Here is a 19,272-nt window from a genome sequence, read left to right as displayed (position 1 = left end):
CCAAAAGTATGTGGACACTCGCCGAAAAATCATGGGCATTAATATGGAGTTGGTCCCCCCTTTGCTGCTATAACAGCCTCCACTCTTCTGGGAAGGCTTTCCACTAGATGTTGGAACATTGCTGCGGGGACTTGCTTTCATTCAGCCACAAAAGCGTTATAGTGAGGTCGGGCACTGATGTTGGGCGATTAGGCCTGGCTTGCAGTCGGCGTTCCAATTCATCCCAAAGGTGTTTGATGGGGTTGAGGTCAGGGCTTTGTGCAGGCCAGTCAAGTTGTCTATGGAGATTGCATGGCTGTGTACTCGATTTTATACACTTGTCAGCAACGGGTGTGGCTGAAATAGCGAAATCCACTAATTTGAAGGGGTGTCAACATACTTTTGGTGTATATAGCATCCCTACCCTCTGTTTCTGTTTCTCTCCTTCCTCCCACAGTATGGCCAACGTGCAGGTGGAGCTGGCCAAGCTAGAGAGCGAGGCGTGGCCGGGGGCGGTGGACGTGGAGCGGGAACGTCTCCTCCTGGTCTCGGAGAAGGAGGAGCTCCTCAAGGAGCTGCAGTTCGTGTCGCCACGGCGACGCACCCCGCAGGATCTCCAACGTCTGGAGGCCCAGAGGCTGCAGCTGGAGCAGGACCTGCAGGCCGTCAGGAACACCCCCAGCCACGCCCTGGCCCAGAGGTGAGACCCACAATCCCCGGCACCTTCCCTTTAAAAACCCGGTGGTTGCCTCGCAGCTAGTCGTAGCCGTGCAGTTCCAGACGTTTAGACAGAGGGAAGTCTAAAAAGTCCCCCGGACGTAGGCGATACATGAGGTTGTGTGTATGTAGTGTTTGTGTGAGTTCCCCGCGTGTTCCTCGTTGACGTCCAACGGATAACAAACAAATTGATTTGCCCGCCCACGCGGTTTACGGCCTTTTGTTTACCTAATGAACGACGCCAACGTTCCAAAGGGTAAACATTGTAAGGTGCCTTTTAATTACCGTTCATTAGCATACCAATTGTTACTCACCCACACACGGAACACACACACACTCTGTGTGGTAATTGTCTTGTTTTGGAAGCAGACTGTCGCTGCAACATCGCGTCACATTAGACGGCAGAGCGACTGCCGTAATTGGAAACATGGCGCTTGTATGGGTTGTAATTGTAATTACATATTGTCACAGACACACACACACACTACACACTACACACACACACACACACACACACACACTGACTACATTTGAAGAAGCCCTATAATTGTGTCTTGAGCTAATTAGGCTCTGTGTAATTGCTCGATCAATGAAGACAGTAATTAAGGTTAGTGTTCTTGAAGCTTTGTTAGCAGAACAGAGAGGGAATTCCTACCAGAGGGAAGGGGGCATGTTGTCTATTTAGTATTTATTAGACCAAGAAGTCTCATTGAGGTCAGAAGAACACTTTCCCAAAGGAGACCGAGCTATGTGTTCTGTCCCAGACATGGATATGTGTTCTGTCCCAGACATGAATATGTGTTCTGTCCCAGACATGGATATGTGTTCTGTCCCTGACATGGATATGTGTTCTGTCCCTGACATGGATATGTGTTCTGTCCCAGACATGGATATGTGTTCTGTCCCAGACATGGATATGTGTTCTGTCCCAGACATAGATATGTGTTCTGTCCCAGACATGAATATGTGTTCTGTCCCAGACATGGATATGTGTTCTGTCCCAGACATGGATATGTGTTCTGTCCCAGACATGGATATGTGTTCTGTCCCAGACATGGATATGTGTTCTGTCCCAGACATGGATATGTGTTCTGTCCCAGACATGAATATGTGTTCTGTCCCAGACATGGATATGTGTTCTGTCCCAGACATGGATATGTGTTCTGTCCCAGACATAGATATGTGTTCTGTCCAAGACATAGGTATGTGTTCTGTCCCAGACATAGGTATGTGTTCTGTCCCAGACATGGATATGTGTTCTGTCCCAGACATGAATATGTGTTCTGTCCCAGACATGGATATGTGTTCTGTCCCAGACATGGATATGTGTTCTGTCCCAGACATGGATATGTGTTCTGTCCCAGACATGGATATGTGTTCTGTCCCTGACATGGATATGTGTTCTGTCCCAGACATGGATATGTGTTCTGTCCCTGACATAGATATGTGTTCTGTCCCAGACATAGATATGTGTTCTGTCCCAGACATAGATATGTGTTCTGTCCCAGACATGGATATGTGTTCTGTCGCAGACATAGATATGTGTTCTGTCCCTGACATGGATATGTGTTCTGTCCCAGACATGGATATGTGTTCTGTCCCTGACATGGATATGTGTTCTGTCCCTGACATGGATATGTGTTCTGTCCCAGACATGGATATGTGTTCTGTCCCAGACATGGATATGTGTTCTGTCCCAGACATAGATATGTTGTACTCATAAGGATTTGTCTCTCTAGATTGAAGGTGCAGGAGAGGAGACGAGTCCTGGTACAGAAACTGGAGGAATCAACCAGACTGACCACACTGCTCCACTCTCAGCTCAAGAGGTCTGTGTGTGTGTGTGTGTGTGTGTGTGTGTGTGTGCGCGCACTTAAAGCTTGTATACCTATACACAAACACACTCTTGCGCTAAGGCCACGGTTACACAGACAGCCCAATTCTGATCTTTTTTTTACTAATTGGCCTTTTGAACAATCATATCAGCTCTGAAAAAGATCTGATTTGAAAAGATCTGATGTGATTGGTCCAAAGACCATTTAGTGGGGGAAAAGATCAGAATTGGGCTGCCTGTCTAAACTCAGCCAAAGTGTTCCTCCAATACACATACATATAGCTACAGTAAGTAAAACGTTGCTGGTTGAGGTGCTTGTTCATGGTGCGTGTGGCTGTGTGTTTAATGTGTGTTCTCTCTCTCTCTCTCCCTTACAGTTTGTCGGCCAGTACCCTGTCCGTCTCATCAGGCAGCAGCCTGGGTTCTCTGGCTTCCTCCCGCGGCTCCCTCAACACATCCTCCTCCCGCGGCTCCCTCAACTCCCTCTCCTCCGGAGACCTCTACTACACCCCTGCAGAACCCCCCTCTCCCCTAGACCTGGACTACCAGTGTAAACTGGACCTGCTCCTCCAGGAGCCCCTGACCCCCTCTGGGATAACCTACAGGCGAGGAGACCCCCCAGGAACTATCACCACCATCCACGAACACGAGGTGGAGAACCCACACCCACACAACACATCGCTTCACACACACGCCGTCGGAACCGGTACCACCGACCTGGTCCCATTAGCGCCGCTGGTTGAGGTGTCCTCGAAGCCGGCCGAGCCGTCCAAGTCGGTGACGTCGCTTTCCTCGAGGTCGTCGTTGTCTTCTCTCTCGCCGCCGAGCTCGCCGCTGGTGCTGGAGGGGGTCGGTGCGTTCCCGTCGGCGGGCCCACAGGACTTTGGGGACGGCGACGGCGGTCTGGTGGTGTCGGACTTTAGCGGTCTCGGCCTGGGATTCTACGACGGCCAGGGGATGGGGATGTTTGAGCCGGAGACGGGGGAGAGGGAAGGGAGAGGGGCACTGGCTACCCTCAGAGAGAGTATCACAGGTGAGACGTTTGCTCTGTTCAAATTTTTTTTTGTAAACAATGGTTCATTTATTGAGTCACAAGGGCAATATAACCATATTACACCCCCCCCCCCCCCCCCCCCCCTTTTTTTTATACTTACTTACACAATTCCAAGCATAGCCCTGGCGGCCCCACCCTACCCCCAACTCATAATATATATAAAAAAATATATATTTATTTGAATCAAATTAAAATAAACAACCTGTACTACACTAGAATATTCACAAAGTAATTTGCTGATACAACACCGTCAAGTAAACATTTGACATCACACACCTACATCAAATCCAACAGTTTAGAGATTTCTGAGGCAACTATTTTCCGTGTTTCCAGAGAGGACTGGCTTTATTCATACGGGAAATTCTTCCTTCCTTCCTCCCTTCATTGGAATTTACCACTGATTAGAAATGCCTTGCGCTGCATGGCGCAACGCTGCCACCTAGCAGCTCAAAATGGAGCTGCGCTGAAACAGCACCACTACATAAACTAGGACAGACCCATCTCCAGTCCTCCAGTTCCCCCGAACAGCAGACATTTGTATAGTAGTGCCGAACCAATACTCTGCATTCAACTCAAGGGCTTGATGATTAGTTGACAAGTTGAATCAGGTGTGCTTCTCCAGGGTTACAGCTATAATGTGTGATGCTGGAGGCTCCCAGCGCCTCTTTGGATGTGTCTCGTAGATATACCAAAACACTTTTTCGGATTAATGAACTTTTCTCGAGTACTTTGCAAGCAGAGCAGCAGCCCCCCCCCCCACCCCCGCACGCATATCAACTCTGGTGTCTTATTTCAGTTGTACTTCATGTCTTCGCCTGTGTTGTTGTCAGACGTGGACCTCCAGAGGCCGAGGGAGGACAGGCCCGCCTGTGTGTCAGCAGCCGTGTCAGACGAGTCCGTGGCCGGGGACAGTGGGGTGTACGAGGCCTCGAATGTCAAACGGTGGGTCACACTCACTTCCCGCTCTTTTCATTATTTCGATCGATCGCACTCTCTCTCTCGCTCTTCAGCACTCTCCATCCCTCCCTTCCCCTGCCTTTCATTTTCAACCTCTGCCCCCTTCGTTCTCAACCTCTTCCCCACCTCTCCATCCCGTTCTCCTTTATCTTGAGGTACTGCTGTTCCTAATAGTGTTGGTCCACTCAAAGGGTCACCATGGGTCTTTTAACTTCCTCTTCTTCTCCCCTTCTTTCATTTAACCCAACGCCTGCAATGTTTGGCGCAATCTGTGATGAGAAAACCACAAGACCTCAATTAAAACAGACCACCGAACTGAAGGCTCCTCAACACACACACACACACACACACACACACACACACACACACACACACACACACACACACACACACACACACACACACACACACACACACACACACACACACACACAATTAGCTTCGTCTCACGTGTATCACACAGTCGGAGACAGAGCTACATCTGCTCTTTAATGACTGAATGGAAGACTGTTTGTCTGTTTGTCTGTTTGTCAAACGTGAGAGATGTTTGAGATGCAGACACGCAGAGGTCTGTTGCCCAGTTGTGTCTTCCTAATTAGTGCATGGGCTCTGTTGCCCAGTTTGGCTTTTCGTGATTAGACTGGCCTCATTGATGTCTGTTTTTCCTACTAAAACTGCTCCTATGGTCAAACTCTTTCATCTCTTGCCCCCTAAAGGGGGGGGGGGGGGGGGTTTGATGCTGATCCCCCAGTGTGGTGTGGACTCTGTCTGTCTCTCTCAGCTTTCTCCCTCCTTCCCTCGCTCCCTTTTTCTCTCTTCCTCTCTGCTTGCTCTCTTTTCTTTCTTTCTCTCTCTTTCATACCCTCTTCTCCTCCTGTCCTCCCTTGCTCTCCCCTTGATTTTATTTGTTTTAAATTAGACGATGAGCCTAGGACACCCTTTCTTGCTCTCACTCTGAAATGTCTCTCTCCTCTGCTCCCTCCTGTCTCTCTCCTCTGCCTCCCTCCTGCCTCCCTCCTGTCTCTCTTCTGTCTCTCTCCTGTGCTCCCTCCTGCCTGTGTCCCTCCTGTCTCTCTCCTCTGCTCTCTCCTCTGGTTCCTCCTGTCTCTCTCCTCTGCTCCCTCCTGTCTCTCTCCTCTGGTCCCTCCTGTCTCTCTCCTCTGCTCAATCCTGTCTCTCTGCTCTGCTCCCTCCTGTCTCTCTCCTCTCGTCCCTCTGCTCCCTCCTGTCTCCCTCCTCTGCTCTCTCCTCTGGTTCCTCCTGTCTCTCTCCTCTGGTTCCTCCTGTCTCTCTCCTCTGGTCCCTCCTGTCTCTCTCCTCTGCTCAATCCTGTCTCTCTGCTCTGCTCCCTCCTGTCTCTCTCCTCTCGTCCCTCTGCTCCCTCCTGTCTCTCTCCTCTGCTCAATCCTGTCTCTCTGCTCTGGTCCCTCCTGTCTCTCTCCTCTGGTTCCTCCTGTCTCTCTCCTCTGTTCCCTCCTGTCTCTCTCCTCTGTTCCCTCCTGTCTCTCTCCTCTGCTCCCTCCTGTCTCTCTCCTCTGGTTCCTCCTGTCTCTCTCCTCTGTTCCCTCCTGTCTCTCTCCTCTGTTCCCCCTCCTGTCTCTCTCCTCTGGTCCCTCCTGTCGCTCTCCTCTGGTCCCTCCTGTCGCTCTCCTCTGGTCCCTCCTGTCTCTCTCCTCTGTTCCCTCCTGTCTCTCTCCTCTGGTCCCTCCTGTCTCTCTCCTCTGGTCCCTCCTGTCTCTCTCCTCTGGTCCCTCCTGTCTCTCTCCTCTGTTCCCTCCTGTCTCTCTCCTCTGTTCCCTCCTGTCTCTCTCCTCTGTTCCCCCCTGTCTCTCTCCTCTGTTCCCTCCTGTCTCTCTCCTCTGTTCCCTCCTGTCTCTCTCCTCTGTTCCCTCCTGTCTCTCTCCTCTGTTCCCTCCTGTCTCTCTCCTCTGCTCCCTCCTGTCTCTCTCCTCTGCTCCCTCCTGTCTCTCTCCTCTGTTCCCTCCTGTCTCTCTCCTCTGTTCCCTCCTGTCTCTCTCCTCTGTTCCCTCCTGTCTCTCTCCTCTGTTCCCTCCTGTCTCTCTCCTCTGTTCCCTCCTGTCTCTCTCTTCTGCTCCCTCCTGTCTCTCTCCTCTGTTCCCTCCTGTCAATTCAATTCAATTTCAATTCAAGGGGCTTTATTGGCATGGGAAACATGTGTTAACATTGCCAAAGCAAGTGAGGTAGGTAATATACAAAAGTCAAATAAACAATAAAAATGAACAGTAAACATTACACATACAGAAGTTTCAAAACAATAAAGACATTACAAATGTCCTGTCTCTCTCCTCTGTTCCCTCCTGTCTCTCTCTTCTGCTCCCTCCTGTTTCTCTCCTCTGGTCCCTCTGCTCCCTCCTGTCTCTCTCCTCTGTTCCCTCCTGTCTCTCTCCTGTCTCTCTCCTCTCGTCCCTCTGCTCCCTCCTGTCTCCCTCCTCTGCTCCCTCCTCTGCTCCCTCCTGTCTCTCCTGTCTCCCTCCTGTCTCTCTACTGTGCTCCCTCCTGCCTGTGTCCCTCCTCTGCTCTCTCCTCTTCACCCTCCTGTCTCTCTCTATCCTCTGCCCCCTCCTGTCTCTCTCTCTCCTCCCTCCTGTCTCTCTCTCTCCTCTTCACCCTCCTCTTCACCCTCCTGTCTCTCTCTCTCCTGCCTCCTGTCTCTCCTCTTCACCCTCCTGTCTCTCTCTCCTCTGCTCCCTCATCTTCACCCTCCTGTCTCTCTCTCTCCTCCCTCCTGTCTCTCTCTCTCCTCTGCTCTCTCCTCTTCACCCTCCTGTCTCTCTCTCTCCTTTGCTCCCTCCTCTTCCCCCTCCTGTCTCTCTCTCTCTCCTCTGCTCTCTCCTCTTCACCCTCCTGTCTCTCTCTCTCCTCTTCACCCTCCTGTCTCTCTCTCTCCTCCGCTCCCTCCTCTTCACCTTCCTGTCTCTCTCTCTCCTCCCTCCTGTCTCTCTCTCTCCTCTGCTCTCTCCTCTTCACCCCCCTGTCTCTCTCTCTCCTCTGCCCCCTCCTGTCTCTCTCTCTCCTCTTCACCCTCCTGTCTCTCTCTCTCCTCTTCACCCTCCTGTCTCTCTCTCTCCTCTGCCCCCTCCTGTCTCTCTCTCTCCTCTCTCCTGTCGCTCTCTCTCCTCTGCTCTCTCCTCTTCACCCTCCTGTCTCTCTCTCTCCTCTTCACCTTCCTGTCTCTCTCTCCTCTCCACCCTCCTGTCTCTCTCTCTCCTCTGCCCCCTCCTGTCTCTCTCTCTCCTCTGTCCCCCTCCTGTCTCTCTCTCTCCTCTTCACCCTCCTGTCTCTCTCTCTCCTCTGCCCCCTCCTGTCTCTCTCTCTCACTCTGCCCCCTCCTGTCTCTCTCTCTCCTCTGCACCCTCCTGTCTCTCTCTCCTCTGCTCTCTCCTCTTCACCCTCCTGTTTCTCTCTCTCCTCTTCACCCTCCTGTCTCTCTCTCCTCTTACCCTCCTGTCTCTCTCTCTTCCTCTTCACCCTCCTGTCTCTCTCTCTCCTCTGTCACCCTCCTGTCTCTCTCTTTCCTCTTCACCCTCCTGTCTCTCTCTCTCCTCTGCCCCCTCCTGTCTCTCTCTCTCCTCTGCCCCTCCTGTCTCTCTCTCTCCTCTGCCCCCTCCTGTCTCTCTCTCTCCTCTTCACCCTCCTGTCTCTCTCTCTCCTCTTCACCCTCCTGTCTCTCTCTTTCCTCTTCACCCTCCTGTCTCTCTCTTTCCTCTTCACCCTCCTGTCTCTCTCTCTCCTCTGCCCCCTCCTGTCTCTCTCTCCTCTTCACCCTCCTGTCTCTCTCTCCTCTGCTCTCTCCTCTTCACCCTCCTGTCTCTCTCTCTCCTCTGCCCCCTCCTGTCTCTCTCTCTCCTCTTCACCCTCCTGTCTCTCTCTCTCCTCTTCACCCTCCTGTCTCTCTCTCTCCTCTGCCCCCTCCTGTCTCTCTCTCTCCTCTTTACCCTCCTGTCTCTCTCTCTCCTCTTCACCCTCCTGTTTCTCTCTCTCCTCTTCACCCTCCTGTCTCTCTCTCTCCTCTTCACCCTCCTGTCTCTCTCTTTCCTCTTCACCCTCCTGTCTCTCTCTCTCCTCTGCCCCCTCCTGTCTCTCTCTCTCCTCTGCCCCCTCCTGTCTCTCTCTCTCCTCTGCCCCCTCCTGTCTCTCTCTCTCCTCTTCACCCTCCTGTCTCTCTCTTTCCTCTTCACCCTCCTGTCTCTCTCTCTCCTCTGCCCCCTCCTGTCTCTCTCTCTCCTCTTCACCCTCCTGTCTCTCTCTCTCTCCTCTGCTCTCTCCTCTTCACCCTCCTGTCTCTCTCTCTCTCTGCTCTCTCCTCTTCACCCTCCTGTCTCTCTCTCTCCTCTGGCCCCTCCTGTCTGTCTCTCTCCTCTTCACCTTCCTGTCTCTCTCTCTCTCTCTCCTCTGCTCCCTCCTCTTCCCCCTCCTGTCTCTCTCTCTCTCTCCTCTGCTCCTTCCTGTCTGTCTCTCGCTCTCTCCTCTGCTCCCTCCTCTTCCCCCTCCTGTCTCTCTCTCTCTCTCATCTGCTCCTTCCTGTCTGTCTCTCTCCTCTGCTCTGTTCTGTATTCCAGACTTTCTTTTTGATTGGTAATAATGAAAAACCTGCTGTGTATGTTAGTAGGTCAATGGAGTCTGATGAACCGGCGGCGTACCTGGAGGATGAGCCTGTCCTTCCTGAGTCTGCCCAGGTCCAGATAGGCCTGAAGTAAGAGACACACAGTACACGCACATTAAGCTACGCAATGTCTATTACTCCGTCCTGCCCTGTTGTCGGACAACTGAAAGACAGTGTTGTTGTTTACAGATATGATGCTGCCAACTCCAGTTTTGTCATGGTGATCATGCAGCTGCAAAACCCTGCTGCCCTGTCAGTCCCCTCCACTACCAGAGTGTGAGTATTCATCCATTCACTCAGTCATTCATTCATTCCCTCACTCATTCATTCAGTTATTCCATCTTTCATTCATTCTTATATCCGTGTGTACTAGCTAGACTCTGTCAGTGTTGCGTTTACACAGACAGCATCGCAGCGTGTTACAGACCATGTGGACTTTGAGAGTACCGCTGTGCTCAGCCTGTCAGTGTTGAGTTGACTTGGCACCTGGAGTTGTTCGGACTGTTCTGGGGACGCGTGTCAATGTTGAATCTAGACGGCTCAATACTGAGCTTTCATTTCTTTATTTAATTGAACCTTTATTTCACTAGGTAAGTCACTTAGGAACAAATTCTTATTTACAATGACGGCCTACCAAAAGGCAAAAGGCCTCCTGCGGTGACGGGGGCCTGGGATTAGTGCAGACAGCCCGGTACATCACTGGGACCGTACTCCAACCCATCCAGGACATCTACTGGAAACGGTGCCTGAGGAAGGCCCGTAGCATCATCACGGACCCACCTCGACCACGAGCTGTTCACTCCCTTACCGTCTGGCAGACGCTATCGGAGCATGAGGTCTGATACCAACAAGTGACACTTTCTATCTACAAGCCGTCAGACTGCTGAACTCTTGAACTGGACTGACCACCTGCTCTGATTCTTCACACCTTAGCACACTTCTCATGCACATCCACATCCATACACACACCCACACAGACATTCACACATATACACACACATCCACACCCACACAGACATACACACATCCACACCCACACAGACATACACACACCCACACAGACATTCACACATATACACACACATCCACACAGACATCCACACCCACACAGACATACACACATCCACATCGACATACACACATCCACATACACACATCCACACCCACACAGACATACACACATCCACACCCACACAGACATACACACATCCACACAGACATACACACATCCACACCCACACAGACATACACACATCCACAACCACACAGACATACACACATCCACACCCACACAGACATACACACATCCACACAGACATACACACATCCACACCCACACAGACATCCACACATCCACACCCACAGACATACACACATCCACACAGACATACACACACCCACACAGACATACACACATCCACACCCACACAGACATACACACATCCACATCGACATACACACATCCACATCCACACAGACATACACACATCCACACCCACACAGACATACACACACCCACACAGACATTCACACATATACACACACAGACATACACACATCCACACATCCACACCCACACAGACATACACACATCCACACAGACATACACACATCCACACCCACACAGACATACACACATCCACACCCACAGACATACACACATCCACACAGACATACACACACCCACACAGACATACACACATCCACACCCACACAGACATACACACATCCACATCGACATACACACATCCACATCCACACAGACATACACACATCCACACCCACACAGACATACACACACCCACACAGACATTCACACATATACACACACAGACATACACACATCCACACCCACACAGACATACACACATCCACACCCACAGACATACACACATCCACACAGACATACACACACCCACACAGACATACACACATCCACACCCACACAGACATCCACACATCCACATCGACATACACACATCCACATCCACACCCACACAGACATACACACACCCACACAGACATTCACACATATACACACACAGACATACACACATCCACACCCACACATACACACATCCACATCCACATCGACATACACACATCCACACCCACACAGACATACACACATCCACACCCACACAGACATACACACATCCACACCCACACAGACATACACACATCCACACCCACACAGACATACACACATCCACACCCACACAGACATACACACATCCACACACACCCACACAGACATACACACATCCACACACACCCACACAGACATACACACATCCACACAGACACACACACATCCACACAGACATACACACATCCACACCCACACAGACATACACACATCCACACCCACACAGACATACACACATCCACACCCACACAGACATACACACATCCACACCCACACAGACATACACACATCCACACACACATCCACACAGACATACACACATCCACACAGACATACACACATCCACACCCACACAGACATACACACATCCACATCCACACAGACTTACCGTAATTTCCGGACTATAAGCCGCTACTTTTTTCTCGCGCTTTGAACCTCGCGGCTTATACAATGACGCGGCTAATTTATGGATTTTTCCCGCTTTCACAAGATTCATGCCGCCAAAAAACTGAGCACCGTCACATAATGTGACGTAAATCGAACGCGCTCAAACTTCCCATCATTCTGATTACGGTAGTCATTTTGTCACCCTCATCATGGCAAAGACACGGAGAAATGCATATGATGCAGCTTTCAATTTGAAGGCGATCGATCTGGCTGTTGGAAAAGGAAATAGAGCTGCTGCACGGGAGCTTGGCCTTAATGAGTCGATGATAAGACGTTGGAAACAGCAGCGTGAGGAACTGACTCAGTGCAAAAAGACAACAAAAGCTTTCAGAGAAGAAAAGCAGATGGCCCGAACTAGAAAATGAGCTTGAAGACTGGGTCAACACACAGAGAGCAGACGGCTGCGGCTTATAGACATGTGCGGTTTATTTATGTACAAAATACATATTTTTTTTAAATTCAGTGGGTGCGGCTTATATTCAGGTGCGCTTAATAGTCCAGAAATTACGGTACACACAGACATACAGACATACACACATCCACACAGACATACACACATTCACACACACATCCACACAGACATACACACATCCACACAGACATACACACATCCACACCCACACAGACATACACACATCCACACCCACACAGACATACACACATCCACACCCACACAGACATACACACATCCACACCCACACAGACATACACACATCCACACAGACATACACACATCCACACCCACACAGACATACACACATCCACACCCACAGACATACACACATCCACACAGACATACACACATCCACACCCACACAGACATACACACATCCACATCGACATACACACATCCACACAGACATACACACATCCACACCCACACAGACATACACACACCCACACAGACATTCACACATATACACACACAGACATACACACATCCACACCCACACAGACATACACACATCCACACCCACAGACATACACACATCCACACAGACATACACACACCCACACAGACATACACACATCCACACCCACACAGACATACACACATCCACATCGACATACACACATCCACATCCACACAGACATCCACACATCCACACCCACACAGACATACACACACCCACACAGACATTCACACATATACACACACAGACATACACACATCCACACCCACACATACACACATCCACACATCCACATCGACATACACACATCCACACCCACACAGACATACACACATCCACACCCACACAGACATACACACATCCACACCCACACAGACATACACACATCCACACCCACACAGACATACACACATCCACACACACCCACAGACATACACACATCCACACACACCCACACAGACATACACACATCCACACAGACACACACACATCCACACAGACATACACACATCCACACCCACACAGACATACACACATCCACACCCACACAGACATACACACATCCACATCCACACCCACACAGACATACACACATCCACACAGACATACACACATCCACACAGACATACACACATCCACACAGACATACACACATCCACACAGACATACACACATCCACACCCACACATCCACACCCACACAGACATACACACATCCACACCCACACAGACATACACACATCCACATCCACACAGACTTACCGTAATTTCCGGACTATAAGCCGCTACTTTTTTCTCGCGCTTTGAACCTCGCGGCTTATACAATGACGCGGCTAATTTATGGATTTTTCCCGCTTTCACAAGATTCATGCCGCCAAAAAACTGAGCACCGTCACATAATGTGACGTAAATCGAACGCGCTCAAACTTCCCATCATTCTGATTACGGTAGTCATTTTGTCACCCTCATCATGGCAAAGACACGGAGAAATGCATATGATGCAGCTTTCAATTTGAAGGCGATCGATCTGGCTGTTGGAAAAGGAAATAGAGCTGCTGCACGGGAGCTTGGCCTTAATGAGTCGATGATAAGACGTTGGAAACAGCAGCGTGAGGAACTGACTCAGTGCAAAAAGACAACAAAAGCTTTCAGAGAAGAAAAGCAGATGGCCCGAACTAGAAAATGAGCTTGAAGACTGGGTCAACACACAGAGAGCAGACGGCTGCGGCTTATAGACATGTGCGGTTTATTTATGTACAAAATACATATTTTTTTTTTATTCAGTGGGTGCGGCTTATATTCAGGTGCGCTTAATAGTCCAGAAATTACGGTACACACAGACATACAGACATACACACATCCACACAGACATACACACATTCACACACACATCCACACAGACATACACACATCCACACAGACATACACACATCCACACCCACACAGACATACACACATCCACACCCACACAGACATACACACATCCACACCCACACAGACATACACACACATCCATCCACACAGACATACACACACATCCATCCACACAGACATACACACACATCCATCCACACAGACATACACACACATCCATCCACACAGACATACACACACATCCATCCACACAGACATACACACACATCCATCCACACAGACATACACACAGACATACATACATCCATCCACACAGACATACACACATCCATCCATCCACACAGACATACACACATCCATCCATCCACACAGACATACACACATCCATCCATCCACACAGACATACACACATCCATCCATCCACACAGACATACACACACATCCATCCACACAGACATACACACACATCCATCCACACAGACATACACACACATCCATCCACACAGACATACACACACATCCATCCACACAGACATACATCCATCCACACAGACATACACACATCCATCCACACAGACATACATACATCCACAGAGACATACACACAGACACACACATCCACACACATCCACACAGACATTCACACATATACACACACATCCACACCCACACAGACATACACACATCCACACCCACACAGACATACACACACCCACACAGACATTCACACATATACACACACATCCACACAGACATCCACACCCACACAGACATACACACATCCACATCGACATACACACATCCACATACACACATCCACACCCACACATCCACACCCACACAGACATACACACATCCACACAGACATACACACATCCACACCCACACAGACATACACACATCCACACCCACACAGACATACACACATCCACACAGACATACACACATCCACACCCACACAGACATACACACATCCACACCCACAGACATACACACATCCACACAGACATACACACACCCACACAGACATACACACATCCACACCCACACAGACATACACACATCCACATCGACATACACACATCCACATCCACACAGACATACACACATCCACACCCACACAGACATACACACACCCACACAGACATTCACACATATACACACACAGACATACACACATCCACACCCACACATACACACATCCACACATCCACATCGACATACACACATCCACACCCACACAGACATACACACATCCACACCCACACAGACATACACACATCCACACCCACACAGACATACACACATCCACACCCACACAGACATACACACATCCACACCCACACAGACATACACACACATCCATCCACACAGACATACACACACATCCATCCACACAGACATACACACATCCATCCACACAGACATACACACACATCCATCCACACAGACATACACACACATCCATCCACACAGACATACACACACATCCATCCACACAGACATACATCCATCCACACAGACATACACACATCCATCCACACAGACATACATACATCCATCCACACAGACATACATACATCCACAGAGACATACACACATCCACACACACACATCCATTCACACAGACATACACACATCCATCCACACAGACATACATACATCCATCCACACAGACATACATACATCCACAGAGACATACACACACACACACACACACTTGCCCTTACATCACACAGGTGAGTCTTGTCTACTCTCTGCAGGGGTGGGTGGGCTCTGTCATGTTATTATTTATGGAGACCCCTCGCGGCTTTCTCTCCCGCCAGCAGCCCCTTTTCCTGTTTCTTTTATGGCCGACAAAAATTAAAAAGTTAATCCATTCTCTCATGTTCCCAGGCTTGAAAAGACATTTGTGTCCAATCGAACAGCGGGGAAACGCCTTTGAATCCCTCGCACAACATTCAGCTGAAATATCTCCCCCAAAATATGATGCAACTTAGCAGGGGGTAGCTACGCGTTTAAAAAAAAATGTTTTATTCTTTCTTCAACCAAACTGCCTTCATCTTATTATCATTCAACTCATTTGAGTGAAAATTTGGGCTCCTTTGTAGTTTGTGAAATATGCATATGCAGATGAGTCTTCTGCGTGGGGGTTCGTTTGCGGGTGAGAGGAGAGGAGTCTTGCAGAGAGGTTTTTTTCCCAGGAAGGGTTTGAGTCAATGTTAACTGGAGCAGAGAGAGAAATCCTCAAAGATGCTTGAGGCCTCTGGCCGGAAGCTACAGAACAGCAGGCAGAAAGAGAAGAGCACACATCTCAATAACACAACACACCACAGGTAACCAGCCTTTATCCCAACAGTCCCCGGGCCACGTTCACTTTTCCAACCTACTGCCTTGGTCTCCACATTAACTCTCTGAGTTTAGGAGTATTATGTTGTTATTGGACGACATGACCTAAACAACATTGAAATGTCATTGAAATATAATTGTTTTGTATAACTCTCTTTTCTCTCTCCCTCCCTCCCCCCTCCCCCCAACCCCACCCCCCAACAGATACATCCGGGTGGCTCTTCTCCCGTCTTCCAGTGACATCAGCAGTCTGTTCAGGACCCGCGTGGTGCCCGTGGCGCTGCCCGACAGCGTGACGTTCAACGAGGTGTTCAGGGCGGCCGCGCCGCACGCCGTCCTCCGGCACAAGACGCTCCGCGTCGACGCCTGCGCCGTGGGTCCCGGACGCACCGAGGACTGCCTGGTACATACACAATGCACAGCACAAACACACTTACCAACACTCAGTTAACTAAATACAGAGCTGACACGACACCTCCACTGTAGATTTACCGCACAACAACATATTGCTTGCTCATAACAACGTCAACCATTACGACTGGGACAGGGTATAGAATGTGGCCGACGACGGGCGGACGAACTGACAAGACACTTTCTCGCACACGCTCTGTCACTTTTTGTCATTATCTTTCCCCTGTCTCTCTCTCTTTCTTCCGCTCTCTCTCGCTAGGCTGGAGCCCACGTGAGTCTGGGAGAGCTTCCAGTGAGTGGGGATATGACCAGTGTGTGGTACAACCTGTTGACCAGTGAGAGGAGCAGAGAGATAGAAGAGGCCAGCCAGGAGAGACCCGGCCCTGGGCCAGAGCAGCACCCTGCGGGGCCCGTGGACATGGTGAGTCCTCCTCCACCACTTCAGACCACTTGACACCGCCTGCCTCAGTCTACATGTTTCTGGATATGCCCACTTCACTTTGACTGGAGATCAGTTCAAATTCACTGCTGCGTGCAGTTTATGTTATACAGAATATGCATTCTATTCCACTGAGGGGGAAATGACTAGTGGAGGCCTCAATCTCCGCAGGCACCAATAGCTGTATCGACCGCAGATGGCAGCACACGAAAGTCAAATGGAAAGTTGTTGTTGTAATTGTACCCCCTTTTTTCTCCCTAATTTCGTGATATCCAATTGGTAGTTACGATCTGGTCTCATCGCTGCAACTCCCCAACGGGCTCGGGAGAGGCGAAGGTCGAGTCATGCGTCCCCAGAAACAGGACCCGCCGAACCACGCTGCTTCTCAACACACTGCTCGCTTAACACAGCCGCACCAGTGTGTTGGAGGAAACACCGTTCAACTGACGACTGAAGTCAGCTTGCAAGGTGCCCGGCCCGCCACAAGGAGTCGCTAAAAGTCGCTCTGGATAAGAGCGTCTGCTAAATGACTTAAATGTAATGTAAATGTAAGTGCGATGCGCCAAGGAAAGCCCCCCCCCCCCCCCCCCCTTGTGGCCAAACCCTGCCCTAACCCGCACGACTCTGGGCAAATTGCGCGCCGCCCTAATGGGCTCCTGGTCACGGCCGGCTGTGACACAGCATGGGATCAAACCCCAGGCTGTAGAGGCGCCTCGTTCCAATATTGTGTTGTGTGTATGTTGTCAGGATGCGGTGTCGGCCCTGCTGCAGAGGACCTCCAGCGAGTTGGAGGCTGTGGAACAGGAGCTGGCCTTGGAGGAGAAGGAGAGAGCGAGCCAGCTGGACATGGACGGACACCAATGGTACTGACCCACTGTCCCTCACAGCCTACTCTTTACTAACATTACAAACACCATTACTTTCAATACACACACACACATCACATACCACAGGTGGAGAGGCAGAGCCACCTAGGGATGGACAGAGACCAATGGTACTGACACGTCCCTCACAGATGACACTTTATAACCATTACAAACACCTTTTGACTTGGTGGGAGGTCTGTCGACGTGACCTTGGGCAGGGCGCTTGGCCCTGGTTGCTCCTGTGGGTCGCTCTGGATGGGAGACGGTTAGATGACTGAATTGAATGTAAATGTTGAGTGGCTTTACTGCAGGTGGTAGATTGTATGTTTTAATATTCAATTAAACATTTCAAAAAAAAAAATTAGACATACAATATGGCTACATCAACATTTTACTCCAAAATGTAAAAAAATCTCGCTGTGAGCATACACACCGTAACATTTTGAATGGACAGGTTGCATTGCATGTAACAATATGGCTGACCGTGACTTCTCATGACAGGCTGAGCATGCTGGGAGAGGACAGCGCTCAACTGGTTCTCGGACTGGAGGAGGAAGAAGAGGGGGAGGAGGAGAGGAAAGATTCTGTCAAGGCAGAGACGAAGTTTGCTGGCTCTGGGCAGGCGTACGGAGGGGAAGAGCGGGAGGAGTGTCGAGGAGAGCCAGCCAGAGAGGAAGAGGAGGAGAGGAGATGTAAAGAGAGACTCCCTCAGGCAAATGAAGGACCAACGTTGGTAAGCCGAATGAGCTCTGACACACACCCGGCTGAATGGAGAAATCTGGCCTCGAGAGGTGTTTTTAATGTGGAACCCAGAGCCGTTAGATCTAGACACACACACACACTTCAAAAAGTCCACTTTTATTTGGTGAACCCACATCTCTGTAGCTGTAATATACTCTAACCTTCTCCAGGTGGATGCGGAGACGAACACAGAGATGTGTGGTGTGGCGGTGAGGCCTAAAGACAGACCCAGCCTGGGACCAGGACCACGCAGCGCTCAGAGAGGCTTCGTACGGAACAGTATGATCATGAGGTCTCAAACCTTCTCCCCTGGGGAGCGCAACCAGTACATCTGCAGGGTGAGTGGGTTGCACACACACACACACACACACACACACACACACACACACACACACACACACACACACACACACACACA

At 50.2% G+C, this 19,272-nt stretch overlaps 1 protein-coding gene across 2 annotated transcripts in view; it reads left to right on the top strand.

The window, feature by feature from the left end:
* The window catches only part of LOC139566644 (protein WWC2-like), a 50,518-nt gene that overhangs the window by 26,209 nt on the left and 5,037 nt on the right, over window positions 1-19,272 (top strand). Inside the window, exons 10-20 of one of the 2 annotated variants that reach the window (XM_071387892.1) lie at window positions 437-679; window positions 2,436-2,525; window positions 2,908-3,563; window positions 4,415-4,526; window positions 9,172-9,255; window positions 9,355-9,441; window positions 16,602-16,800; window positions 17,068-17,229; window positions 17,995-18,110; window positions 18,615-18,846; window positions 19,025-19,192. In XM_071387892.1, coding sequence (XP_071243993.1) covers window positions 437-679; window positions 2,436-2,525; window positions 2,908-3,563; window positions 4,415-4,526; window positions 9,172-9,255; window positions 9,355-9,441; window positions 16,602-16,800; window positions 17,068-17,229; window positions 17,995-18,110; window positions 18,615-18,846; window positions 19,025-19,192 — 2,149 coding nt within the window. Of the gene's footprint in view, window positions 1-436; window positions 680-2,435; window positions 2,526-2,907; window positions 3,564-4,414; window positions 4,527-9,168; window positions 9,256-9,354; window positions 9,442-16,601; window positions 16,801-17,067; window positions 17,230-17,994; window positions 18,111-18,614; window positions 18,847-19,024; window positions 19,193-19,272 lie in introns of both variants that reach the window. The other variant, XM_071387891.1, reaches the window with a different exon arrangement.

The sequence above is a fragment of the Salvelinus alpinus genome, chromosome 39, assembly GCF_045679555.1.
Source record: "Salvelinus alpinus chromosome 39, SLU_Salpinus.1, whole genome shotgun sequence".
NCBI classification, from domain to species: Eukaryota; Metazoa; Chordata; class Actinopteri; order Salmoniformes; family Salmonidae; genus Salvelinus; species Salvelinus alpinus.
The sequence above is the reverse complement of the archived record's forward strand: the minus strand, read 5'-3'. Positions and strand labels throughout refer to the sequence as shown.